The 25,905-nt window shown below is 49.5% G+C and overlaps 8 protein-coding genes across 12 annotated transcripts; 4 read left to right on the top strand and 4 right to left on the bottom strand.

Moving 5' to 3' along the window:
- Window positions 1-1,953: 1,953 nt before the first annotated feature.
- On the top strand, window positions 1,954-2,818 carry FVEG_15551 (hypothetical protein; the record flags this gene model as incomplete). Its single annotated transcript, XM_018904690.1, has 3 exons — window positions 1,954-1,986; window positions 2,377-2,477; window positions 2,815-2,818. The coding sequence occupies 3 exons, from the start codon at window positions 1,954-1,956 to the stop codon at window positions 2,816-2,818; spliced, it is 138 nt and encodes a 45-aa protein (XP_018749474.1).
- A 1,074-nt stretch (window positions 2,819-3,892) lies between these two features.
- On the top strand, window positions 3,893-6,411 carry FVEG_04829 (CDP-diacylglycerol-inositol 3-phosphatidyltransferase). The gene is made up of 3 exons (XM_018892733.1): window positions 3,893-4,727; window positions 4,787-5,163; window positions 5,214-6,411. The coding sequence occupies exons 1-3, from the start codon at window positions 4,568-4,570 to the stop codon at window positions 5,601-5,603; spliced, it is 927 nt and encodes a 308-aa protein (XP_018749475.1). The 5' UTR covers window positions 3,893-4,567; the 3' UTR covers window positions 5,604-6,411.
- Window positions 6,412-8,096: 1,685 nt separating this feature from the next.
- FVEG_04830 (hypothetical protein) lies at window positions 8,097-9,809 on the top strand. Its single transcript, XM_018892734.1, has one exon. It carries the CDS (start codon window positions 8,520-8,522, stop codon window positions 9,507-9,509), a length of 990 nt encoding a protein of 329 aa, XP_018749476.1. The 5' UTR covers window positions 8,097-8,519; the 3' UTR covers window positions 9,510-9,809.
- Window positions 9,810-10,382: 573 nt separating this feature from the next.
- On the bottom strand, window positions 10,383-12,752 carry FVEG_04831 (hypothetical protein; the record flags this gene model as incomplete). Its single annotated transcript, XM_018892735.1, has 4 exons — window positions 10,383-10,837; window positions 10,892-11,954; window positions 12,005-12,460; window positions 12,552-12,752. 4 exons carry the CDS (start codon window positions 12,750-12,752, stop codon window positions 10,383-10,385), a joined length of 2,175 nt encoding a protein of 724 aa, XP_018749477.1.
- Window positions 12,753-14,324: 1,572 nt separating this feature from the next.
- On the bottom strand, window positions 14,325-16,172 carry FVEG_04832 (hypothetical protein; the record flags this gene model as incomplete). Its single annotated transcript, XM_018892736.1, has 4 exons — window positions 14,325-14,583; window positions 14,632-15,105; window positions 15,152-15,460; window positions 15,514-16,172. The coding sequence occupies 4 exons, from the start codon at window positions 16,170-16,172 to the stop codon at window positions 14,325-14,327; spliced, it is 1,701 nt and encodes a 566-aa protein (XP_018749478.1).
- A 275-nt stretch (window positions 16,173-16,447) lies between these two features.
- On the bottom strand, window positions 16,448-18,524 carry FVEG_04833 (cytochrome P450 oxidoreductase). Its single transcript, XM_018892737.1, has 2 exons — window positions 17,159-18,524; window positions 16,448-17,110 (listed from the first exon to the last, which is right to left on the bottom strand). Exons 1-2 carry the CDS (start codon window positions 17,914-17,916, stop codon window positions 16,717-16,719), a joined length of 1,152 nt encoding a protein of 383 aa, XP_018749479.1. The 5' UTR covers window positions 17,917-18,524; the 3' UTR covers window positions 16,448-16,716.
- A 1,139-nt stretch (window positions 18,525-19,663) lies between these two features.
- Window positions 19,664-25,711, top strand: FVEG_04834 (hypothetical protein). 5 transcript variants are annotated; one of them, XM_018892738.1, is made up of 5 exons: window positions 19,664-20,133; window positions 20,191-20,218; window positions 20,275-20,435; window positions 20,492-21,744; window positions 21,795-25,711. In XM_018892738.1, exons 1-5 carry the CDS (start codon window positions 20,017-20,019, stop codon window positions 22,546-22,548), a joined length of 2,313 nt encoding a protein of 770 aa, XP_018749480.1. In that variant the 5' UTR covers window positions 19,664-20,016; the 3' UTR covers window positions 22,549-25,711. The 5 variants fall into 5 exon arrangements, with proteins under 5 accessions (XP_018749480.1, XP_018749481.1, XP_018749482.1 ...); XM_018892739.1 differs by having other exon boundaries at window positions 20,191-20,435; XM_018892740.1 differs by having other exon boundaries at window positions 20,275-21,744.
- FVEG_04835 (hypothetical protein) lies at window positions 22,564-25,405 on the bottom strand. Its single transcript, XM_018892743.1, has one exon. The coding sequence runs from the start codon at window positions 25,069-25,071 to the stop codon at window positions 23,083-23,085; it is 1,989 nt and encodes a 662-aa protein (XP_018749485.1). The 5' UTR covers window positions 25,072-25,405; the 3' UTR covers window positions 22,564-23,082.
- Window positions 25,712-25,905: the final 194 nt, after the last annotated feature.

Here is a 25,905-nt window from a genome sequence, read left to right on the forward strand (position 1 = left end):
GTCCGATGTGAGGCGTAAATGGGTGGAATGTCGATCGGGAGTGGGAGAAGAATTATGAGGAGAGGAGAGGAAAGAGAGCGAGTCAAGAGAAAGGAGGAGGAGGAGGTTTGAAGTAAAGGGCCTTTCGCAGAATGACACGGGATGGGATGGAGTTAGGTAAAGAAGAGACTGTAGGTGAGAGGTGAGAGGTGAGAGGTGAGAGGTGAAAGGTAAAAAGTGAAAAGTGACGATCCACAGCTCGACTTAAACAAAAGTGACCCAACCAACTAAAAGGCACTGAAGGTTGAGGCGAGAGGGTCACTACCACCTAAGTGCTAGTGCTAGGGTACCTTAGCTTAGCTCCAACATGAAGCGAAAGGGCGCCTTGAACCTCGAGATTCATAACAAGCTAACACCTTTAAGGCCCGAGCCTCAAACGCAGCCAGAAAGTAAGTGCTGTAGGTGTAGGTAGGCATTCGGAGGTTGAAGGTACAGGCGTGGCGTCAAGCAGGGATCAACAAGAGTGTCTCTTTTTTACTATAACAAGCGGCAAATACAACATGTACGTACGCACTAGGTAGAGGCACTAGTTACTGTGGGATGTATGTACTCAGACAGGAACAGGGGCAAGGATGTTTGACAGCAATTCAAAGAAAATGGCTAGAATGACCCTGATATGGACGATCCAAAGCTTGAAACTCAAACTTATCCTGGCAGTTCTCTTTTAGCCGGAGCGGATAGGGCCAAGCCTAAGGCCAGCCACCCATCCATCCATCCATCTTTGCAGTGGGAAGACTCTGTAATAAGGAAGAATCAGCCAATTGAAATGGCCAGCAAATAAATCCTTCTTTGGGGAATTGGTCGGAAGTAATCCGATATGTATAACTACATGTCTACACCTTGTCTGCAAGTCCTCCACTCGCCATTGCCCAGTGAAACAATCCTCAACTGACAACATACATACCATACTCTCCCTCCTCATCCTGACCATATCACCACCACTGATGGAAACAAATTCTTCCTAGCTCTAGGACCCATGCCCCCATACCGTCAGTGACGTGTATCGTGGGGGGGGCACTAAGGCGGAGAAGTTGAGAAGCCAATTCAAGACAAGACAAGCTTGGTGGATGAACAGAGACACGAAACCCCAAAAATCGTCTGATTTTAGAGGAATTGAACAAGCATACATACACCTGCTGTCGAGACCAGGCCCAACGTTGGCTATCCGGATAGGGTTTGGCCTACACTGCACTTTGCGGATCAGGGATCAGAAACTAGAGAAATAGGGCGAGATGATCCCAACCAATCCTGGCTTAATGATCTGTTCAAGACAGCCCCAAGAAGCGGGAGGCTTTGCCATGGTGGATTGATGCTTTTAATCATGGGAGCGGTTATAATGGTTCATGGTTTTTATGATAATACTGACCTGACGGCAGGTGACATATCAGCACAGACCATCACCAAGCTCAACAAAGGCATCATCTTTCAGGTCTGAGACGGTTAGCATACGATCATCACTCCGAGTTTCCAAAACCTCCCACGTTAATCTGGCTGGGTTACACGACATCCAAAGTATTGCCGCAAACACCCGTTTCAGCGGTCCTTCAAGCCGTAGCCAGCGAGGGATTAAGGGTGACTTGACAACTAACCTAACTCACGGAGTACAACGTCGAGATCCACAGAACCCCAGGTAGATGACTTTGCATCAACCTGACCGTCTCCAGATGCACGTTGCCTGCCTGTCTGGTACATGCTGTTAGCAACCCATGACGCTAAGATGGCTTATCGAAACGGCGAGACGGGAAAACGGGACGATACCGAGAGCCCATATCCTTGGGCGTGGTTCCTGGCGTACCTCAACTGAGTACCTGGATTGAACCCGACTGGCACAAATACATACCCTGACAATAGCTTGCCGGTGGATAAGACTGCGGTACGCACCGAGACTCGCTACTAAAGTATCTGTCACTTGTGATGAGACGCAACGACGGAACGGAGCAACCGGCAGTGAGATGAGCTAGCTGCAGTAGCGGCTTCACTTGACATGGGGTTTTTGGTTTTCACTGCTGCAAGGCACCGCCGTTTTACCATCAACGACTAATTATCAGGTCTCTACAGTAGCTCAAGGATGGAGGCTTATTCCAGGCTAAGAGCTCCGTCTAAGTTAATCTCCCCCCTTCTCACCTTGGCAGTCCAGCTAGCCACGACAAATCGCCTCCCCCAGACCATCAAAATCTCAAGCTCGGGCTCTGCAACATGACCATCCCAAGATCGTCACTAGGGTCAGGATCCGCCGTCCCCAGACTTGCCTTTCTTAGCCTCCGGCCCGCGAGTGACAACCAAGACTCCAGGACAACTGTGCCTCCCACTTGAATCCTAGCAAACTTAACCTTACAGCATCCCTCAACGCAAGCACTCAACAAGCTCCTCAAGCAAAATAAGGGTCCCATCTGCGTGCGGCACTACTGTACGGTACAGTCTGGTGTCTCGGCTATGCCGTAAGTCCCTCCACTCTCCGGGATTCCCGAATATCTATCAGTTGGGAAAACCTAATGCGACAGACGGAGGGACTATTCTGGAAATTGCTCTTTGGCATAATTGCCGCTTTCTGCTAAGCTATGCCTGTCGCTAGCTCCCTTGAGTCTATTTAGAATTTTCAGACCTCTGGCGTGTCTGCAGCTCGTAAAACCACCAACCGACTGATATTCGATATTTCTCATACCAGCGAGCAAGCGAAATCGACAACTCGGGGACACTTCAGTTGCCAGCTGCCGCCTGAGTCAGCGTGCAGTTTGAAAGTCCCGCAAACTAATGACTTTTAGTTGACCGCCACAGTTAGACTGATTGCATGGCTTACAGAATCAAGCGATTCAATACTGCTTGGCGCGCGACTACCACAGTTCTAGCCAAGCTACCAAGAAGCATATACATACAGACGGGAAGGGAAGTGGGAGTCGTTCCGAAGCGAGGCGCGTTGGGGCTTGAAGTTAGAGGCCCTTGGATATGAGATATCACAAAAGTGTTTGTTTTGGAGTTGGGGAACGAGTTGGTGATCTGGACTGAGACGTCAATTTCTCATTGAGTTGCCATTGTGCATATTTGTGTGAATTGTGGCCAAGGTCAGGGTCCTAGGGATACTCGGTCGCTCCTATATCATGATTGCTCAACCAACCACTGACAACAAGACGTAGTCCCAGTCGAACTCTATTGAAGCGAGGCTGTCGATCCAGCTGAATCAACAGCTTCACCGGTAGGGTTGCAGTCTCAAGTCTGCGTCGTGGTTGAGTGTTTCTACAAAGCGTAAGGTCTTGGGCTCGCGGGTTTAAGGCCACGGTTTTACTCATCTATAGTGCCATGTGTTGACTCGCATTCATTGATATCAGGTTGCGGGGTCTGTACGACAATGTCTGCGACTAAATGGATTCTTGATAGCCTAATCCGCTCACTGCGCGTATACCTCGACCTCAATGGCAATTGCTGTGGCTTCAGATGTCACAATAACCGGGTTCACGGCCATCAAGAACCAACTGTCATTGCAAATCATCGTAACGAGCTAAAGGAAGATCACAAAAGCATGCATTTGTGTTGGAACTTGAAGGCTCTTTAAGCTCAATTTCATCTATACAAAAACCACATCGACCGCGAAAACTCATAGGGGCTATGACCTGAACATTTTGCCGCTAATGCATTTGTTTAATCTATGTTGGAGTAATCACCACTCTATCTGTTCTGGTATTATCACCAGTACGACCGCATGTTAGCCGGATATAACGCTCTGGGATCGATGTCTTGATCAGACAAGTCATGACATGACATGACATAGTAAAAACATATGCTGTCTCTACAAGCCGAGGCCGAGTTCACTACCTAATCAATGCGACTGGAAACCTTGGATCTCGAGACTTTCATAAGCAAATCATACGTCTTAATAGTGAGATGATGAGTTGTGCAATTGGCAAATATCCAAGAAATCGACCTTGAAAGTGGAGTAGGCGCCCTCTTTCTAAGCTGACAATTTGCCATGAGCGGATATCAATTTCAGGGGATCAATCAGCGGCTGGTGCTAATTTGGAGCTCTCGACCAGTGGGAAACGGGCAAATCAACACACCGAGCCGCTGAATATACACGCAGCCAAGCTCTAAACATGTCCGAGACTACCGAAAAACCACCCCCTGTTGTTCGCTTGGCGGGAGCATCTCATGGAAAGGGAGCCTCTAACCTAAGCTTACCTTACCTTCCGCCGTTCGTCATCACCCATTGACTGAGGTTCCTCCGCTCGACTCGACTTTTTGGAGCTTCCTCTTAGATTCTATTTTTCTTCCTTCACATCCACTCCTTCTGACATCTTCAACCAGTCTCTTTTGTTAGCCTCTCGCGAAACGCGACAACTCTACCTTACCTATAAATCTTCTTTGGCCTCTTCGATAGCTTCAACAGCGCCAAGTAATCCCTGCCCCTTTCGCAGAATCTGTCCGTTATCTTGATCCAAACTCCGCCGCCGCTGCATGATAAGCCACACCACCTTGATAATCACGACAACTCGAAGCTTCACCTTTCACATACAATAATACGAAACTTATTAACACCATGAGCCCACAAACTCGACGACAGGCCGCAAAGGCCCAAACCCCTTCTGATTTGGAGCCTGAAGCTAGATCCAACGACAACGGGTCTGCCAACGGCGTCGCGGATGCTTCGGACGATGCCCCTCGCGAGAACATCTTCCTTTTCATCCCCAACATTATTGGTATGATAAGGAGAAATCATTTCCAAAAATCAAGTCAAAGTTTACTAACGATTGCTCAGGCTACGCGCGCATCGTCCTTGCTATCGCGTCACTGTACTACATGCCCCTCCATCCTCGTACTTGCTCGTTCCTCTACAGCGTCTCATGTCTCCTCGATGCCCTCGATGGCTACGCCGCGCGTATCTACGAACAGTCCACTCGCTTCGGCGCTGTTCTAGACATGGTCACAGATCGCTGTACTACAGCCTGTCTTATTGTCTTCCTCTCTTCTGCTTTCCCTCGATGGGCCATTGTTTTCCAGGGCTTGATTGCTCTTGACCTTGCCAGCCACTACATGCATATGTATGCTACTCTTGTTGTCTCAGGCACCAACGCCAGCCACAAGAGCATTGATGAGAGCAAGAACTGGCTATTGCGCCTCTACTACACCAATAAGGTATGCATCTTCAAACACTGGTATCTGTGTTATATACTGATTACGCCTAGAATGTCCTGTTCGCCCTCTGCGCTCTCAACGAGCTCTTCTTCATCGCCCTCTACCTCCTCTGCTTCTCGTCTCCTCTTGTCTCGCCCTATCTCATCAAGCCAATCCAGACTGTCGGTGCCGAGCTTCAGGCTGGTGCTCAAGTCAACACTTCGATCCTCGCCCAGATCTTCCCCGACCCCTTCAGCCCTGCTGCTCTCGAGCTTGCGCGTGCTAACAAGATGGATTCTACAGTACCTTGGATAATTGCCGGGGTTAGCTTTCCATTTATGTTCCTCAAGCAGTTCATCAACTGCGTTCAGCTTTACAATGCCAGCTTGGGCCTCGCCGAGATCGATCTCAAGACTCGCCGAGAGCAGGGTCTCCTCCGCCCCAAGCCCAAGACAGCTTAAATGTAGCAAGCTTTCTTCTAATGGCGTCCTTGAAATTCGATAGCAAGTCGATGGGATAGGACGACCATTTTGTTAAACTGTATGAAAACTAGCAGATTCTGCCAGCTACCTTTTTTGTGACTGAGAAAGCAGCTTGTTTCAAGTTGTGCCTTCAGTTTGTTTCAACATGCTCTGTCTTGCCAGGGAGCAATCAAGTAGGGATTATTGGAGGGGAATACTGTGTGTGGGTTTCTCCTTACTGCATGACGCGGCGTATGAGGTGTGGTTTTTCAAAGACTCTGACTCCGGAGGGGATGAGACTTACTGGGTAAAAGTATTGGAAGAAGCGGCGTCCTCGAAAGCAGTTGGAGGGATATCATGGACTGCTGGAGGAGATAATCGTGGGGATCTTTTGAAGCCTTTTTTCATGGAATCTAGCGGGTGGTTAGACCTCGTTATACATTTTTCTTTTTATTCATGGTGGCCTCTTCCTTTTGTTCAACTCTTGGCCTATACTTTGTTAATAGTAGACGATGTCGATACACTCGCTGGAACTGAATAAGATTTACAACATAATTCTTGAAGAAAATGACCGATACATTAGTTCCTCCATTCCCTTGAAGGGTATCACAAGCATGAGAATGCTAGTCATGTAGTCCGGAAGCTCGAGGGGCACTTATATGAGAAATCACTAGGATTAACCAGGGGGTGGCCATCAATTGTTTCAATTAACCTTATCTTGATGACTTTAGTCTAAATTCATGCATGAGAACCTAGCCTAAACTCTGGAGGGAAAGGGCTCAAATTGCATTCCTCTACCACTTTGCAATGATCAGTTCCCGTCATCTCAGTTCAGATTCTTCACTAACGCTCACTATTGAGGCCTTTACATTTCTACCACCAGCTTGGGGACTTTAGCACAGCCTTCCTTAACAGTACTTGGTAGGATCTGAGCCTCCCATAATATTATAAAACTATAGTTTCCGTGGTATCATAATGCTGGGGTTTGCTGCTGAATGCCTTCTGAAGGCTGGAGGAGCAAGAGGTTTCTCAGTAGCCTCACGCTAATTTAATTCCACTCTTCTGTGAACTCGAGGAGATATTCGTCAGCCTTCTAATGCCTGATGACTGCCAGCGTTGACACTGAAGTGATGGACAAGTGGGTATTCGGACTGCTGCTCCGGGATTACCAGTGTTGCCTTAGCATTTGAAGCCCTAGTAGTTGGCGTGTCAAGAAGCTTCATTTGACCAGTGTCTTTTACACGGAAAAAGTAATGGATCGCAACCACGACAAGACGAATTGCTATAACTTTGGACGCTCTTTTGCTAATATGAGCAGCCCCGGCATCTCATGTTCTTGTTATTCAAGGATTTGACGGACTGATGACCCATATGTGTGACTATCACAAAGGTGCATGGAGTTGCACTGGGCCCAGGAAGCCGAGAGTCGAAAGTTTCTATTGTAAATGTATCAGAGATCAACTGACAAGGTCAGAGTAGTTTTGAAGATAGGTAAGAGTCTTGACGGATTGAAATTGAAAGATAGCGCAGAGTCTAGTGCGAGTATTGGCTCTACCACAATCAATATTTGAGTATCTGGAAATATACATCAATAGGTACTTGTACATTTAAGTTGACTTCACGGGTAGATTGGAAGTAGAGAATATATTGTAGTTTTCTGACCGTAGAAGGCTGTTGTTGGCCCGCATATTTGATTGCTGTCATCCTGTGAGTTGTCTAAGTGCGCATTTGCGCAAAACATTGAAACATCCGCAATGTGTGTCAATTGCTGCAAACGGTAATATGTTTAGCAGAGAAAGGTATACCTGAAAGCATGCAACAGGTGATTGTTTACAAAGATACACTTGTATTTGCAACGCCATGCCAATCCCTACTGATGTTCTGATACAAGGTTGAACCGACGGGCACAGCCCAGCACGAGGCATCCATGTGCCACATGGTTCGTCCAGATGTCCAACGCCAGGGATAACCCCGCAAGAGGGACCATATCAGTGGGTATTTTAACTGGTCTGAGCTGCATGTCAGAAGCCTCTCAAAGACCAGATCGGGGAGATTGCAGGTCACTCAGGTACGGCAAGCAAGCCTCTTGATACACCAACAAGAGGTTACATCATAAGAGGCCGGGTAGAGTTGGGATATTTGATGCCAGAATTGTTTGTACTTGCTCAAGCATGAGGTAAAGAATGCCTCAGGACTTGACTACCATTATAATATGCCTTATAATTTCGAATTGGTCGTCCAGTGCTAAACTAAAAGCATTTGCAAGGGTTCAACATGTCATTGACAAAAAGTCTGTCCAGATCTACCTTAGTACCTTAGGCAGATCCAGCAGCACGGAACAGGCTTTTACATGGCAGGGCTGAGCCTGTAACATGACTTGCTATTGGCCAGGTCAGTTGTCGGCCCGTAAGTGGACTCTCTGTTGCGCATACATACAGTGGGGGTGAAGGCTATGTCCGGAGGGCTGTGTGTCCCTTGTGGCGGCCCAGGCGAACCATGGATAGAATGGATTCTGCGACAATGGCGAAACTGTCTTCTAAGGCGGTGCAAGTGGCACTGAAACGAACAAACACGATGGATGGTGGTGATAGTTTCATTCGCCTGGAGCAACGAGTACTATTATGTCTTACACTATAGCGAACATGGACATGTATCAATATAAAGAGTTGCCATGGCCACCCCGGACTAGGTTCTGCTATTATCAATCAACACTTACTCACAATCCACTTGAACAAGGCATATCACCACCATCGAACAAGAAGAAGTTTATCCAAAGCCATTCACATCATTGAACTTACTTTGTGAACAAGCTTCTCACGACAAAGAACACGCGTGACTCACAGCCTCAACTCAAACCTTCAACCCAACTAGACACTCATAAAGTCACCAGACACTTATAAAATCACCTTCCGCGACATGCCTCACGCTGCTTCACCTTCATCACCAAAAATGTTCAGCCGTATCAAGGATAAGTTCTCAACCAAAAGGTCCTCCTCCACCGAGAATCACACTCATCTTGACATGGGCAACTCAAACTCGAACACCAAGAACAACCACAACAACCCCTTCCTCGATGCTCCCGAGGAGGCTCCTCCTACTTATGAGTCCACCCAAAAGACAGCTCCTCTTCTCGGTGTTCCTCGGCGTGCAGTTTCACCAGCTCCTAGCATGTCGAGCATCACCAGTGCCGAAGATAAATATGCATTCCTCTCTACGTTCGATACCATCTTTGTCATTGACGACTCTGGATCCATGGCTGGTCGATCGTGGAGGGAGGTTCGAGAGGCGCTAAGCACTATTGCCCCGATCTGTACTTCTCATGACCCCGATGGTATTGATGTCTATTTCCTGAACCATCGATCGCAAGCCGCCGGGACTGGAGTTCAAGCACCCGGAGGATATTTCCAGATCCGTGATGCCAACCAAGTCCAGCGTCTGTTCGAGTCGGTCCGTCCTCGCGGAGCAACACCAACTGGCTCTCGTCTTCACAGCATTCTCAAGCCCTACGTCGCCCATCTCTCCCGTCGTGCGGCCAACATCGACTCGACCAAGCCAGTCAACATCATCGTCATCACCGACGGATGTCCTACGGACGACCCAGAGAGCATCATCGTTCACCACGCCAGGAAGCTTGACCAGATCGAGGCTCCTCCTCATCAAGTTGGCATCCAGTTCTTCCAAGTTGGCAACGAACTTGGTGCCACTAAGGCTCTGCGTGAACTCGATGATGATCTCGCTGACCAGGGTATTCGCGATATGGTTGATACAGCAACTTGGAATTCCACCACTTCGGACAACAGTAAGGCTTTGACCGCAGATGGAATTCTCAAGGTTGTCCTTGGTGCTGTTGTGCGACGCTTGGATCGCAAGTCTGGGCGTAGCTCTCCTCAGGGCCGTCGCCACTAAACACTCACTTCATAATAGCTCCTGGTTTTTGGGGGTTACGATTCCTTTCCTCTATTGTACTATTATTATGGTGGTGGTATTCTGCTTTTCATTTATACCAGGAGTTCGGTCGGGGCCTCCTATAGATTATCTTAGACAAGATGGTCTCACAGGCCAACAAGACTGGGATGACTCTCACGAGCACGCCAGATCACAATTAGTTTCGCTATTTCAATGCGTCAAAATCAATTATTACCCCTAAAATCAATCGCATCTACATCTGCTTTGAATGTATCTGCCTCATTTCCTCTTTGAGACCGCAACAATTCCCATGACTGATCGTAAAACCCAGTGCCTTAGTAAGTAATTGCTTTTGTCCCCCGACGATTGATTGCATCTTCAACCACCAGAAACCCCCTTATACCTGTTTTCCCCACGGCGGAAAAGAAAATGCAAAGAAACAACACCGTCTTTGGGGTATAGATCTCGATCATCTCCAGAAGGGTTATGAGTTGCGATATGAGGATGCCTATATCCTGCCGTCAAGTAAACCCAATGCCGTTGTGCATGTAGAAAAAAAAGCGCGTAAGAAAAAAAAAAAAAAGAAAGAAAGGTAAGCAAATCTCCCTGGAATCAAGTATTAAACGCCCGTGACCGCCTGACTTTTATGAACAACCGTCTCTAAGTCGTGCTGTTAGGTGGAATGTATCTTCCCCTTCTAGATAGTCACAGCATCGTGGCTGTGCGTAATCGGTGTCAACAGTAGTGTGACATTATGGTACAGTGGCAGTGTTCACCGTACTCGAAAGAACCTTGTTGTTCTCTAGACCAAATGGTCTCTTAGCCTCACGTTAATCGCACAGATCAACAACAATGAGGTCAACGGTGGTGCATTCATCGCATGCATACAACATCAGCCATACAAACTGAGTGAGCAGAGATATTTGAGCCGGTGTCATTGCGGCAGGTCACAACAGGTGTAGTGACAAGGGCAATTCGCCAATGCTCAGCCTGAAGCTCATGGGGATCAGAATCGGGCCAGATGGGGAACATGGACTGGTGAGAGAATCGGCTTCCGATCTCAGGGAAGCGGAAGTCAAATGTCAGTCGACTGCTGAGGATGCGGCTTGACAGAGCCCAGGCAGCGGATGAGACCTTCTCGAGCTCGCTGTATGTAGTCTCGGGATCGGCGGTAGGGTTTAGGAGTGGCTCGACCATGTGAAGGATGACGTCCGAGATCTCCCGGCAACGGACCTTGCTGAACTCCTCGAAGCTGTCCAGCTTGAGAATAGAGTCAATGATAGTCGCCTGTCGATCAAGGATGTGCTGTCGACGGACGGCGGTCTGGCCTGCAACATTTGTTAGTCCATCACTTTGATTATCCATCTGGGCTAGTGCCTTACCTTGAGTTCTCTCAAGATCCTTCTCAACTTCCGCGATGCCGTAGGTAGCGTCAGTCTCAGCACCCATCCAAGCCCGAGGAACCCAAACTCGATTGACAATGTAGTCAATGATGACGCGAGTGACAAGGCAAGACTTGGAACTTCTGTCCTTGAGGTGAAAGTCAAGGTAGGAGATTGCCTCTGTCTCCGAGAGAGGGTGGTAAGTAGCCAAGAGCACAGGCCAGAGACGAGTGCTGGAAAGATCCATAGGGTTGACAAAAGTCGGCTTGTCAGCATAGACATCGACGAAGAGGCGGACAGTCGTGTAGAGTTCCGTTAGCTGGTCATGCCACGCCCCAATAGTCATTTCAGTGATATGGATAGGGGGGCCAGGGAAAGAGGGACGAGTAGTCAGAGCGCCAGGAGGGCCGGCGAAACCAGGAGCTTGGACGGGATCGCGGAAGCGGCTGTACTTATTGCGGTTGTGAGAAGGCGTAGGGGGGTAAAACTCCCGGCGCTGCTGGCCGAATCCGCCATTGCCAGGGGCAGACAGTCCCTTGTCAGGTTGCCCGTAGGATTGAGGATAAAATTCAGGTGCATTAGGACGATAGGTACCGTTGCTGAAGCCACGACGGGGGGCAGCTCGACCAAACATGGACTGAGGTCCAGCGCCATTTGGAGGAGGGACCGCGTAGCGAGGTTGGCTCTGAACGGGAGTAGGAGGAGCTCCCCACTGGTTGCATCGGCGCTCACTCGGAGCAGCAGAGCCTGGGCGAGAAGGAGGAGGCACAATGTGAGAGCCAAAGCGCGTGGGCAGGTTGGGGGGACGACTATTCTGCAAGGCAGAGGAGGGACGCTGAGACTGAAGAGCGCCGTCATTCATACCAACAGCCTTGTTGGGAGAGTCCGTGCCATTAGGACGCAAAGACATGATAGACTTCTGCGCGGCGTTTCTATCGGGGCATGCCTCAGCGATGGTCTCAAGAGCATGCGCCACAGAGTCAGGACTGGAGTTGCTCATGGACAACGTGGATCGGCCAGCATTGGGCTGGTTCTCTATGTGCTGGATAGAGTTTTCAAGCTGCTGAATACTATCGTCAGTTTTGTTAGAGTGATATAGAACACACTGCGTACCTTGACCAACTCATCGTGAACGGCGCTAGATATGGTACCCTCAGAGCCACCATCACGGACCTTCGCCTTGAGAGACTTCAACTCATCCATGTGCTTCTCGAGATGACTCTTGAGTTTGGCCGCTTCCGCTTCCGCTTCTTGGCGTTTGCCCTTCTCATCTGCCAGTTCGGTACGGAGGTTGCCCAGGTTGTGACTCTGGTCATCAGCCTCTGCCTTGGCAAGGTTGGCCTCGATACTCATTCGGGCGATGGCCTTGTCCGTATCCTCTTGATCGAGTGTCAGGTTCATAAGCGCATCAACGAGCTGACTCGTCTCTGAGCTGATGATTTGCCCAACTTCTTGCAGCTTTGTGATGATCTCATTGGATTCCTTGGAGGAAACACCAGGCATGCGGCGAAGGGATGTCTGGATCTTGACAAGTATCTCTTGCGACATACGAGCCTTCTCAAAGGCAGGCTACGAGGTAATGAATGTCAGTGGTTGCCCCGGAGATGCACTGCGACGGATAGAAAAGCAAGCAAAAGACTAAAGGGATTCGTTGACTTACGTGATTGTTGGTCATCTGCTTGATCCTCTCGGATCGAGCAGCTCCCGCGAGAGGTGTCGAGAAGTTGATACTCAACATGGTATTCGTGTTGGAAGGTTTGGTATCACGGCTCCCAATGCTGGAAGACCACTTTGACGAGGGTTGACTCGGCGCGAAGTAACTGTCAGTAGAAGAGGACGTTTTATACTCGTGTGTCATCATCGACAGAGCAAACTTGCTCGAGTATTGGAGAGTAAGGTAGGAAAAGCGCGATGTTCGGTAAGGGAACAATAGAATGAAAATAGGAATATGTGGAGGCCAAATGATGAGTGCACTTTGCTGAGAGGCTAAGGTGTAGGAGAGAGAGGCTGAAAAAACAAGCCCGAGCCAAACTTTTTTGCTTGATATTCGTCCTGTGTTTGGCACACTCCGGGATGGATCCTTTCTTGTTTGCCAAGCGAAAAATCAAGACTGACGAGGGACTTGAGGGTGACAGATGAAAGATATCAGCTTACTCTCACGTAAATATCACCAGGGATCTTATATTTTACGATCGTATATGAATCAAGAAGTTGCTGGATAAGGAATAGAGAAAGAGAATGCAGTGGCATCAAAACGCTTTCTCCTAAAAAGTTCCCTTTCAAGGTGACTGACTGACTGCTTAGTTGACTGGCACTGGCACTGACACTGCCAGTGGCCGGCAGCTCAGGAAACCGGGCCCAGTCTGATTCAACAAGGCTGGGGGGTCAGGAACGTTGCTAAGAGTGGTCAATAGGGCATTTCAGAGAGAGCTCTGAGAAACAATAACACTTGCTATGGTGCCTGACTTAAAGGTCAAGAGAAGGAGTAGACAATCAGCCAGATAACACCCGGAAACAAAGATCCAGACGAACGTTCAGCGAAACAATAGGTGAAGGGATGAGATAGAGTGAGATTGAAACAGGCTGATATGTTCAAGCAATACAGTCTAGCTAACACCACGGAACACATCCTCTTCAGATTGAGTTTATGAGTGAAGTAGATCGGAAGCAAAGAGAGTCATGTTCGCTGTTTTCAACACTCCACAATACTTCGAGAACACCGCCAAGACTTATACTAGACCCAAGAGCATGTATCTTCTCATCAGATACTCTGCTCCTGGTGAATCGACACCCTCTGTAAGTATCACACAGGGCACGCCCCGTTCCTATGAAGCAGGAGATGCATTGATGAGAGCCACTGGACATTATCAGTAAAGAAATGACCATATTTCATACCCCCCTTACCTTTTGTATATCACTGTACATGGACACAATAAAGATAATAAATAATCACTCTCAAGACATTCTATATTGTAACAAACTATTCAGATAATAAAGGTGCAAAACTGGGTTGCTGCCCCTTCTCGATTAAAAGGGGAAGACTTCCTAGGGTACAGACATCAGCGGAGGTCCTTGCGACTAAACGAGTGCTGAACCTGGAGTTCGATCATTGATCCGGATGAGAGCGCGTGCGCATCGGGTCCAGATATGGTAGGTCGGGATATGGGGCGGAAACCTGCGACACTGTGATTTGGTTAAAAGGATATGTGATGTTTCGAAACTTGAAAACCTTGATGTGAGATGAGTCGTAAGTTTTGAAAGGAGTCATGCTCGAGGATATTAAACAAATCAATGGAGAAAATTCCGGAAAAAAGCGGAAACTTTAAGTCTGTTGATCGCCAGAAATTCTTAGTGGTGCTCTTCAGCCAGTTGATATGGACTCTGCTAACCTGCGAGAGTCCTAAAGAGCGTTGTTGACAAGCCAAATATTAGCTTAGATTGCCCGGGTACGTGAGAACAAACTGCTGTAGACGGCATCTACAACAGGAGACGCGTCGATCATTCGTCCGCCGAAGTATCGGCCATTTAGGCCCTTGATGGCATTCTCGCCTCCCTGGACTTTGTCAAATTTGAGATAGATGTCACCCTTGGAGTTGGGGTCAGCCGAGATGTGAACCACATGTCCATACTTGCTCTCGGCCTCTTGACGAACATCGTCCTCGAGCTCCTTGACCCAATCGGTGCCTTCCTCTCTGTGAAGTGTCAGCATTTGTTCAAAGTGAAATGGCCGAGATGCATACTCTTCAGGATCGAACATGTTGTGCAACACAACACAGCGGCTAGCCATGTTGACATTAACAGGCAATGGCTTCGTCTCTGTCTTGGGTTTGAGCACCTGGCGCTCGTCATGGCCGTTGGTGGCGCTATCATCGGTTCGAGCGAGTTTCCTCATCAATGCATCGCGACTATAGTTGTTAAAGTTCACACCAGCGACATCGGTGTCATCAAGAGCACTAGCACCTCCAGTCTTCTCATTATCTCGACCGCCAGCTCGGTCGAAGGTTGAGGACTGAGGGCCTCGTCCGCCGGAACCAGAGAAAGCTGAACCTTGGAAGTTCTGGTTTTGGTTCTGTCCGGAAAATCTCTGCAACATGTTGGCAGTACTCTCAGGGGTAAACTTATCGTTTCCGAGTCCGACGCGGATAGGACGTCCAGCTAGATCAAAGCCGTTCATCTTCTCCAGTGCCTCTCGTGCCTGACCAGCATCACGGAACCTGGGAATGTAAGTAAATAGTACAGCAAATGGATAGAAGAACTTACTGGACAAAGCCATAGCCGCGGCTGCGGCCGTTCTCATCTTTCTGGAGTTGAACGAATTCAAGCTCGCCAAACGGCTCAAAGACAGCCTGCAAGTCTTGCTCGGTGACGTTGAAGTGGATGTTGCCGACATAAAGACGGTGAAAAGGGATAGAATTGGGGTGAGGTCCCGAAGCTTCAGGATTTCGGGCTTGCCGGTTTTTCTCGGCTTCTGTGACTTGTACGATGACAGGAATACCTAAAAGCTTCTGTCCAGTAAGTTGAAGAGCCTGAGTAACGGATTCCTCATTTTTGAACTCGACATAACCAACTCTGCATATTGTTAGCGATGGGACCCTAGATAGGTTTAGTTTGGCTCGGCTTACCCCTTGGATCTTTGGCTGATACGGTCCTTGACAATTTGAGCCTCATTGACAGGTCCAACCTTCTCGAAGAACTCCTTGAGCTCGCGAGTGCGCAAACGAGCGGCAAGTTGCTGCACAAAAACAGTGCGACGATCTCTTTCATCTTCGGTAAGCTGGGGGTTGCCTTCTTCACGCTTAGTTTCGCGACGCTCGTCATCACGGCCGCGTCCATAATCGCGGTTTCTTCGGTCGCGGTCTCTGCGGTCACGGTGATCCCGGTCGTCACGGGGGCGGTAATGGCGGTAAGGAGAGCGAGATCGTGAGCGTGAGCGTCGTCCACCTCTGTAGTAATCACCATCTCTGTTTCGGCGTGAGTGACGGCGGTCGCTATCGCGGCTGCGACTTCTCCTCCTACTCTTATGGCTTCCAGCATCGCTTCGAGGCGTTCCTACATCGGGTGTAGCCCTACGGCTTCGGTTGGGGCTGTCCCTACGATCTCTGCGCCGTCCATGATCGCGGTCGCGATGTCGACTTCCGTCTCTATCACGGCCACGATCACGTTCCCTATCCCTTCTTTCGGGCTCGTCTCGTGTTCTATCCTCTACAGGGCTCTTAGTCTTCTGCTCAGAGGTATCCTTAGCGGTGGCGTCCAGGAGTGCTTCCACGTCCAAGGTAGCCATGATGTCTGCGTAGGTCTGGGAAAACTCCGATTAGGACTCGTTTGTGATTTAGCACCAGGTATGCGTTTGCTCGTAGGTCTCTTCTGTCGGGTGATTTAATAATTACTGTCGTCGAGTGAGAAGTTTGTTGGGGGAGGTTGCCTTGAAAACTCCTGATGGGTCAAGCTTTTGGCTGGACGGAAAGTCCCAATGGCTTGCACGTGACGAGACACGTGGCGATTATCGCAGCCACGTCGGTGAGGCCGCAAGACACAATTAAGCAGAGAAGCACAAAGTATCCAATAAAAGGTTCATTATTAAATTAACTCTGTCCAAGAATAGACCGACCCATTGGGCAAACCAGTCCCAACCATTAAAACTATTTATGAGAATGCTTCATCGCCATTATTGTCAGTGACCACCATGTTCGTTACCATCCATAAAATCATGACTGTTCCGTACAACCCAGTGTTCACCAACCACTATCGAAGCAAGACGTATATACTGTGTCCTGGCTTGTATTGGTTCTCTTTGCGCCAGGCAGATTTTGTGCACTATTACTGACTTATTTCGTCTTCTTGGTGTTGTAGATCAGCTCCGTACCAAACACGCTGTCCCAGAACTTGCTCGTCACACCGAAACCGAGTTCGTAGTCAAGGAAGTGGTGAGCAAGATGGTACTTCTTGAGTTCCTTGTACCACAGAGGAAGGTCTTGGTGGTGAAGGAAGTAATGTGTGAGATCGTAGCAGACGTATCCAAAGATGCCGCCACAGTAAGCTGCACAAGCAGCATACCAGTTGTGGAAGAGTACAGCATGTGCAAACTTCCAGAAAGGAGCAGCCAAAGCAGCGAAGAGCGTAGGAGGCATAACAAGACGATACTTGTCCATGGGCAGATAATGATGAATGCCGTGAAGTATGAAATGAAGCGTGATTCCAACACGGTTGTCGGGCAGGTAGCTATGAAAAGTTAGCCGCAAGTTCAGGGGCAAAGAATCGGGAACCTACTAGTCAAGATGGAACAGGAAGCGATGCAGGACATATTCGATGATGGTCCAGAAGAAAACGCCAAATGCCCAGTAGCCCAAGGTGTAGAGCTGGTTATCGAAACCTTGAGAAGCAACCCAGGTACCGTACGCGACACAAGGCAGCCAGACCATAGGAACAACCCACCAGGCGGTCTTGGAGAGAGGCTCGAGGAAGTTGCCAAATAGAGGCGCAGACTGGCCTCCCTTGTAGTGGCGAGGGCGATGGACCTGATCAAGATAGAATTCTTTGGAGAAACCACCGAACCAGATCTGGGGGAAGAGAGGTCGGTTCAGGTCGAGGAACTTGTTCTTCTTGTAATCCAAGTTATAGTCTGTATCCTTGCTCAAGTCCTCCGCGCAAGACATTCCGGTTCGGGGGTGGACGGAGCCATTTGCGTCTCCGTTGGCTTCACCATTGGGTAGTTTTGCGTTTCCGTTGCCGTTGGCCTTTCCATTGGCGTGTCCATTAACAGCCTTCTCAGAAACGAGAAATCCGACAAGGTTCTCATCGAGAATCTCGTAGGCAGAGTCAGAGTGTGTATGAGAATCAGAATCTTTGAGGATCTCTTCGATATCGCGACCGGCGTATTCGAGAATATATTCGGGACCGCCAGGATGATCCTCAACAAAATCGGTGATATCGTAGACCTTGTTGCCGATGGTGACATAGCAGGAGTCACCAGAGTTATGCGCTTCCACCTCAGCGCGAGTGAAAGTCGGTAGAGTACGTCCAGGCATTTTGTTGAAGCAGCGGTCGGAACGTACGGGTCGAGATGAGGATGGAGAAACAAGACGATTGAAGCAGATGCTCCTTGTCGACAACCAAGGCGGGCTAAAAAGGGAGGGAAACTGAAGGAGAGTGAAGGATAGAATGATTAATATCTTGAGGAGGGTGTTAAGGATTAAGTTATAAAAAAGGTTTAATATCAAACTGTCATGGAAGGGAATGAATGAAAGGGCGGCGTGAGCGGCAAGTGAAAGTCGCCGCACAGGGGTCCATCCAGGGGATATTTTTTTTAATGAGGATCCCCATCCGTGTTAGCAGAAGAGTGGCGCTACAATGACCATAAAACATGCCACAACATCGGGATGAAAGACCTGATATCAGAGTATTTGCCGGAACAACAAATAAGATGGTGTTTGTACTAAAATTAGTGGTGGACGATTGGTCTTTGGAAGATTGAGGTTGAGGCGAATGATCAAGTGTTACCTACCTTAGTGATGATGGTCCCTAATTTCATGACATTGACGCCTAGCTGATGAGCCTGTCAATGCTGAAAGAGTAGATCGAGATTTATTTACACAGTAGCAACAATCTGGCATTCAGGCATGATCATTGCAACATCACATGCGAGACTCGGTATCATCGCGCACTGTGAGGTAGGTTCTTATACGCTCTATACATCGTAATCGTAATATTCGTATATGAATGTCAGCTCCCAGGCACTCAGATCATGTATATTATTTATCTTTCGTCTACGCTGTCTTTCCTATCTGGGTAATTCGGGACCGGAAAGTCTATCGATCAGTCGATCAATGGGCTTATGAATTCCAACTGTATTCATCTCCTCAGCGGGGACAGTGAATATTAACACGGATGTTTTTCAGACAACATCGGAATCTCAGTGATCCGTATGCTCCGATTACAGCATTGTGCTGCCAAGGATTATTTTCCGAAGAAGCCGGATCTCCTATACTCCCCCGATGAGCTCCACCAGGCAAAATCTCAAGCCCGTCTAGACCAGCAGAACTAGGTAGCTACTGGTTCTTTCACAGCATACCGTCCGACTTTGAGAATATGAGCGGGCCTTTCAGTATAGGAGAGTATCATATCACAGTACTCAAAGGTAAGGGGACACTTACACAGAGCCCGTGATGTCTGATGTCCTTGGTCGATTTGCCCAAATAGAGAGCTCTCGACGGCAGTCAAGTCTTCTACGTGTTTGTACATGACTAGACTAGTCCATTTACAACTGAGGCTGGAAGTGAAAGTGGGATAGGAGACGACGACTGGACTCTTGAAACATATCTGGCATATTTATCGATTCGCTTGAGTGCAAGGAAACGCTGTTGTTGATGGGTGTATGTGAGCCCTCCTACCACCCAACAAACAACAAACAGCCTTGAAGTCAGCAATCGACGTCAGCCTAAACAGGACTCAAGGAGCAAGCAAGCTTCTGGCCCAAGATAAGCTTAGGTCTTATCTCTACTCCGTAGAAAGGGTTATATCGTATTTCAACTTAATATCGAACATTCTCTGGAATTGAAACGCCAAGACATGTTTACGTATTGTTGGCTGAGCCTCATCTTCAAGATTGCCAAGCCACATGTAGTGTGGGTTGACGCTTCGCAATCAACTCGAAGAGAGTCGAGGTCGAGCTTGAGCTCATCCTCGAGAGGCCTCTCGCCCAACCGTTTGCTACCCAATCTTATTACTTAGCCTAGGCTTTTGCTTAGCATGTGCCTGAAGCGGCAATCCCATTAGCGCAATGAGCGCCATGTCCAGTGCTAATCAGGAATCGCCTTCGGGAGCTGAAAGCTGGAGCCACTTCTTACTGCCTCCCTCCTAGCAACGAACCCCAAGCCCAGCCACAACAAATCCCGTCATCAGTGTGACCTGCTCTGGGTAGGTCAACTACCTAGGTACCTAATCTGCATGTCACATTCTCTCTCTTTCTCTCTTGGCATATCCAGTTTTTAAACCTCCTCTTGGCCTCTTGCTGCGACCATAGATTTTGTACTTTATCTTGCTACCTATCCCTCTGAACCTTTTAGACTTCCACTCGCATTACGCCCCTTGTTCAATAACCCCGCCATAGGGCTGCATCACTAACTACCATGCCGTCATTTTCCATGCCGCGGGGTTCGTGGTTACTGCTGATCGCAGTATGCCTCATCCTGCTTCCCGGCAAAGCTGAAGCCTTTGGTGCTGGAAACATTCCTTCAATTGCTCAGGTCAGTATTGGACCTCATCCACGGCCAATTCTCTCCCTCCTATTGACACGCGCATAGGTCGAAGGTCACAACTGGCGCCATGGAGGTAAATTACCCCTCCATATCGATCCCGTTACATCGCGTTGCTCACGTCATTTTCAGACATTGAGGATATGCTCGAGACGATCGCCTTCCTTCACGGAAAGAAATGGACTTCTATGCTTATCAAACGTACCTACTTTGGAAATTGGCTACGCGACTATTCTCAGGCCGTTGATATCGGCAGTTTGAAGGGTGTCAATGCCGAGACTATTCGCATTCTTGTATGAGCTGTTACTTTGCGCCGCCAACGTCTCAGTGACGCTTACTTGACCGACAGGTTTGGGTTCTCTCTTTCATGGCTCACGGCTATGCCACCGGCGAATTCGAAGTGACCGCGGACCGCCTCGGCGTCTATCGTCCAGAAGAACACATCGATAATCCTCTCGGTTACGGAGATGGAGTTGATGCGCGGACTTTTGATAAACGTTTGCGAGGGCCCGTTGAGAAAATAGAAACCGAAATTGACTCTCGAACTGGCATGAAAAACTATATCGCGAACGAGAATGGAAATTGGGCAACCAGCGCCGCTTATCTGCGATACAGCTTCGCCAGAAGCATCCACTATGGTCGTCTTTACACCAGCGGTTCCAAGAAAGGAAACGAAGATGACCTCTGCGAGGCTTTGAGATGTCTTGGTCAGGCGCTGCACACCATGGAAGACTTCAGTGCTCACAGCAACTACTGTGAGCTTGCCCTTCGAGAGCTTGGCTACCATTCTGTGTTCCCCCATTGCGGTGCGCATACCGAGATCCATCTCCATGGAAAGCGTGTATATCCCCTCGTGACTGGCACATTTGGCGCCGTCGACTTCTTGCATTCCGTCATTGGAGAGGCCTCGGATCACTTCACGCAGTCTGAGGTTGACGAAGTCGATGTTGCACTCAAGAACGCCGAGGGCGCTTCCAATCGATCCGGTGGTGGCGGTGGTGGTGAACGATCCCTGCTTGGAGGTTTCCTTGGAATCAAGTCCAGTCCCTCTGATTTCATCGGCTTGGTTTCGAAGCTTCCCGGTGTCGGTGACGGATTCGCCGCGCAGGCTCGAGACCTGAAGGCCAGCTCTGAAGCTCAAGAGCAGCGCAACATGAGCTACCAGCAGACCCGCGGTGACCTCTCTCGTGACAATGCTAACCAAGTTCCCGGTATGAGTCCCGACTTCGATCCCGTCGAGACAGCCCGCAAGATCTATCCCATCCTCGAGTTCCGCGACAAAATTGTCAAGGCTATCAGTCGCGGTATTTCCAAGGTCCCTGGCCTTGAGAAACTTCTTGAGAAGATCAGCGAGACCCTCACTGCCTTCATCTTGGGTCTTCTTGCTCCCTTCATCCGACCTATCATCAACCAGGTCTCAAAGGTTCTCAAGGACGGTTCTTCCGGCGTCATCACGGCCAGTGCTAAATCTCAATACGAGCCTTGGGACAATCCCCAGTGCTCTGATCCCACCCACTCCATGCTGTCCAAGGACCATTTCACCAACATCCTGAACTCATGTGCTGGACGTATCGCCGCCACCATTCTCCAGTACACCGTTCCGTAAGCCAATCCCACTATCCCGCAGCAATCATCCTAGCTAACCATCCTAGCCGCGTCCTCTATGCTTGGGAAAACACTGGCGTTTCTGTCGACGAAGTCGTTAACGACGTCCTCCGTGCTTTCCACCACCCTGCTGCTCGGGACGATCATATCGAGATCCAACGTGACATGTTCAAGACTGTCAAGAAGTGGGCCGACGAGCACCCCCGCCGCCACGAGCTTGCTCATCTTCTCTCCTCCGACTCTGTCAAGAACCATAAGAACCACATTCTTAATCAAGTCCAGGGCAACAGCCGCAGCCTCGGTGGTGGCGGCTGCAACCATGGGACATTTGGCGATATGGCTAATGCTGGACATGGCAAGGTTGCTGGATCCTTGTGGTCTCAAGTCAAGACCCGCGATCTTGACTCAATGGAGGGTAAAGATGGTAATCCAGCTGCAGGCTACCTCTCGAGCTCTCCTGCACCACCAAGTCAGTCTTCGTTTGAATACGGTCAGAACCCCAACTACGCGGCTTCCAACTCGGAGCACTCTCAGCAAGGTGGATATGGTGCTCCTCCACCCCAACCTTCATATGGCGGTGGCTATGGGGGACCCCCTCAACCTCAGTACGGAGCTCCCCCAGGTCAATACGGCGGTCCTCCCCCCGGTCAATATGGTGCTCCCCCTCCTCAACAGTACGGCGGCCCTGGATACGGTGCCCCTCAGTATCCTCCATACGGTCAGCAGGGCTATGGCGGACCACCTCCTGGTCAGCAGCCTCCTGGATGGGGTCAGTACCCTGGTTCACGACACGGTTACTAGAAGGGCCGGATTAAGCGCAAAATCAAAAACGCGAAGATGGAATGATATATACGACTACAGACTAGGGGATTGGATAGGGAACTTTTAGGGTCAGCGAAGAACAAAGGCTGAGATAAGATGAAATGGTAACGGCCGTGTTGATATCCAATACCCAGGGGAGAAGAGGCAGCTTGGTTTTTGGCGCTAAAGAAAGTTATGTTTACTTCCTCAATAGCAACATATTTAAACTACCGTACATGCTCGTTGATCTAACGCTGCATATCTACCATCTTGGCTGGGTATCAAAGCGATATAGCTCAAGTGATGCTGCTCCTGAGCGCACGCTATTGTCGCCATCTGTTAATCCTGAGAACTCCTGATCCCATGCAGTACAAATGAGAATAAAAGAAGCTGACATGCCCAAGTTGAAAAACAAAGCCGAATACTTCATCTTAGATTCTGGCCCGCTGTCCCACCATTGAAAGACTCCCGCACACCCCCCTCCCCCTACCGTATATCCAAACAAAAACGTCTTCGCGTGATGATGTAGTGCTACTACCTCTTTCCTCGTCTTGGATCTTGAGCTTCTGCAATGCGTGCGTCGCGAATTTCCTTGGTACCCAAGCTGCCGAGTCCGCCTTCAGATCGACGTTCCCAACCACCTAGACGGACGACTTGGCATGTTGCGTTATCACCGTCAGAAGAAACTTCAGTAGCGTATTTAACGATATTTCGAGCTCCATCTTCAGGCGTGCGGGCCTCCTTGACAACATCGACAATCTCTTGGTCGCTTAGAGTACCAGAGATGCCATCAGTCATAAGCACAAGGAATGAATACTGGGCAGGACCCATCTCAACTCGTGTAAGCTCCGGCTCAGCTGAGACTCCAATGCGCTTACTCCCCATGTCTCCGAATGCACGACTGTTGGCTAGGCCTGCAATGCGCTCCTCGCCGAAACTATCGCCAGAAACCATTGACCCAGCAGGTGCATAGCGTCGCAAACGGCGGCTTTCGGTAGGTGTACTAGGGTGATGATCAGATGTCAGAGGCTGTGCTAAACCAGTGGCGGTATCGCAAAGAAGGATGCGACTGTCGCCAACATGGGCGCATAACAACGTGGACTGGGCCGCTGGGTGCCAAAATGGGGCAGGCGTTGGAGTAGAGATAAGTACTACAGAAGCTGTCGAGCCGCCTTTAAAGCGCTCCGGGCCCCCTATACCATGACCAGAGGGTGTGGACGGGTGGCCAAAGACTTCATCGTTATTAACAGGAGTATCGGCACCTTTGGTATCGTTGGGGTCAATCTTTCGAGCTTGCGCAGACACAAAGTCGAGATCAGCACGAAGGAAGGCGTATGTAAGCACTGATTCTATCGTGATCTTGTGCCCTTCCCCTGGATTGTCATCTCGCGAGAGAACAAAGTGTTCGGGGTGAAAGCGCCTGAAATAGCCACCGATAGTTTCTCTGTACTCCTTGACCAAGTTTTTCTCCATACGAATCGCTTTAGCCAGGTCTGAGACTGGGGCAGCCGGCGATGCTGCGCTGTGTATTCGCTCCCCATGTACGGGCTTATCGGACAGGCCACCATTGCTTGCGCTGGGGACATTCATTTCGCTTTTGACCTCCTCTGGTCCCTTCATGGGCACAGCGTCGAGCGCCTCGCGTTTTGTTGAAGGGCTCTTAGTCGACTGAATTGGCTGTGATGGACGAACTTGTTTGTGCTTATGATCATGGTGATGATTATGGATGCCCTCACGGCCAGGTTTCCTCTTCCGCAAGCTGCTCTGCAGGCCGAACTCCTCCGAGGCTTTTTCTATATAACCCGGTAGCTCATCCCGGACGAAATCCGCGCATTCGGTTCCACCATGACCGTCGAAAACACCAAAGTAGAAGATTTGAGGGTCTCCCCAAGCACTATCAGCCGCTGTAGCTTCCCCTGGTTTTTGTTGCACGCTCCTAGGTGCCCTCTTGGCGAAGGCCGGAAGGCTGATGGTGCCAGCCTGTTCTCGATCTTCATTGTAGGGTCGACTTCCCCGATCTGTCGCGACACCAAGATGGTGTTTCGCCCTCCGCATGGGAATGCGTACCACAGTCAAGTCTCGGGTTGACGGGATATAAGGCGGGGCGACAGCGGGGACTGGGCCGGAGCTTGGGGTGTGAGGGGTCGCAGCATCGCGAGGAAGTTTATGACCAGGCCCACGAGGACGAGAGTCGGGATGGACAGATGACGAAGGGAGGTGTGTCACAAAGTAGGTATGGAATCCTTGTGTACCGTAGGTTTCAACTGCCAGCGGCGAGGACAACCCAAGCTGCAATCCCGGACGTGTAAGCCGAGCCTGTCGCGAACTCCCGGTCAATGTCGCGCATGTCGAATAGAACGTCGTAAGCCGGGTATATTCAATATGCCTATGGTTTCTTCGTGCTCGCTGCAACGCGTCTGTGTGTGCGAAGCGATTCGGGCTTGTCAACGGTCGGGCTGAGATCTTAAGGAGCTGGATCGCAGGGGTTGCTGTTGAATCGATGGCGCGAGTAAACTGGGCCATTGTCGATGCTCGACAAAGAAAGTTGTATATAGCTGGCTTTGCCAGTCCTCGGTCATCAGCGTCCTTTGAAGAACTGGAGCGCTGTGCAGGCTACAGTCTGCAATGCCATCGGGCGAGTTGTGGAAAGTTAATAGCGTGAGGGAGCGGATGGGTATAGGGTTGGTTTGGCTGATTCCTGATCGGGTGAGGGACCAAACGAAGTCGTCGAGTTGTCCGCACGAGAATAAGAGATTCATATAATCCAAAGTCGGTTTAGTAGATGATCTTGTCAGCCTCGAAGCGAAACATGACCATGGAAATGAGCGAAGGATAAAGGATCGGGTGTTCAGTTGCTCGTCGGAAAGTGACGATATTGGATATTGACTTCCTAAGTGGAGCCTACCAAAGGTGGTCTCGCACTTAGATAAGATTGCCCAATCACGTCCTACCAAACCCAGGCTTCAGGCGGCACAACGAGAATTCAGCGGGGATCCCATCGGGAGTCAGGGGCGGGAATCTTCGTTCAACCGCTAAAACCAACGACTCAAGGAGCTCCGTGGTTGTCTCCGTGAACCACTTGTAACAGTCCACACGACACCTACAAGGGCTGGATAATGAGAAAATGGGAGTATACGAATTACAAAGCTGTAGAATTTGGATGAGCAAGTCTCTGGCCGTGATCTGAACTAATTCTTATGTGAATGCCAACGGAAAATGCCCAAACCGAAGGCTTCTGTTGTCTGAAGTGTTTCCCCGGAATTCGGATTTTAACATCACAGTGGCGGGGTACGTACTCGGGCTACCTTTTTTGGACGTCATCCCAACCAGGCAGAGCCTGAGATCTTATCATTTTCA

The sequence above is a fragment of the Fusarium verticillioides genome, chromosome 4 (genome assembly GCF_000149555.1).
Source record: "Fusarium verticillioides 7600 chromosome 4, whole genome shotgun sequence".
Taxonomy (NCBI): Eukaryota; Fungi; Ascomycota; class Sordariomycetes; order Hypocreales; family Nectriaceae; genus Fusarium; species Fusarium verticillioides.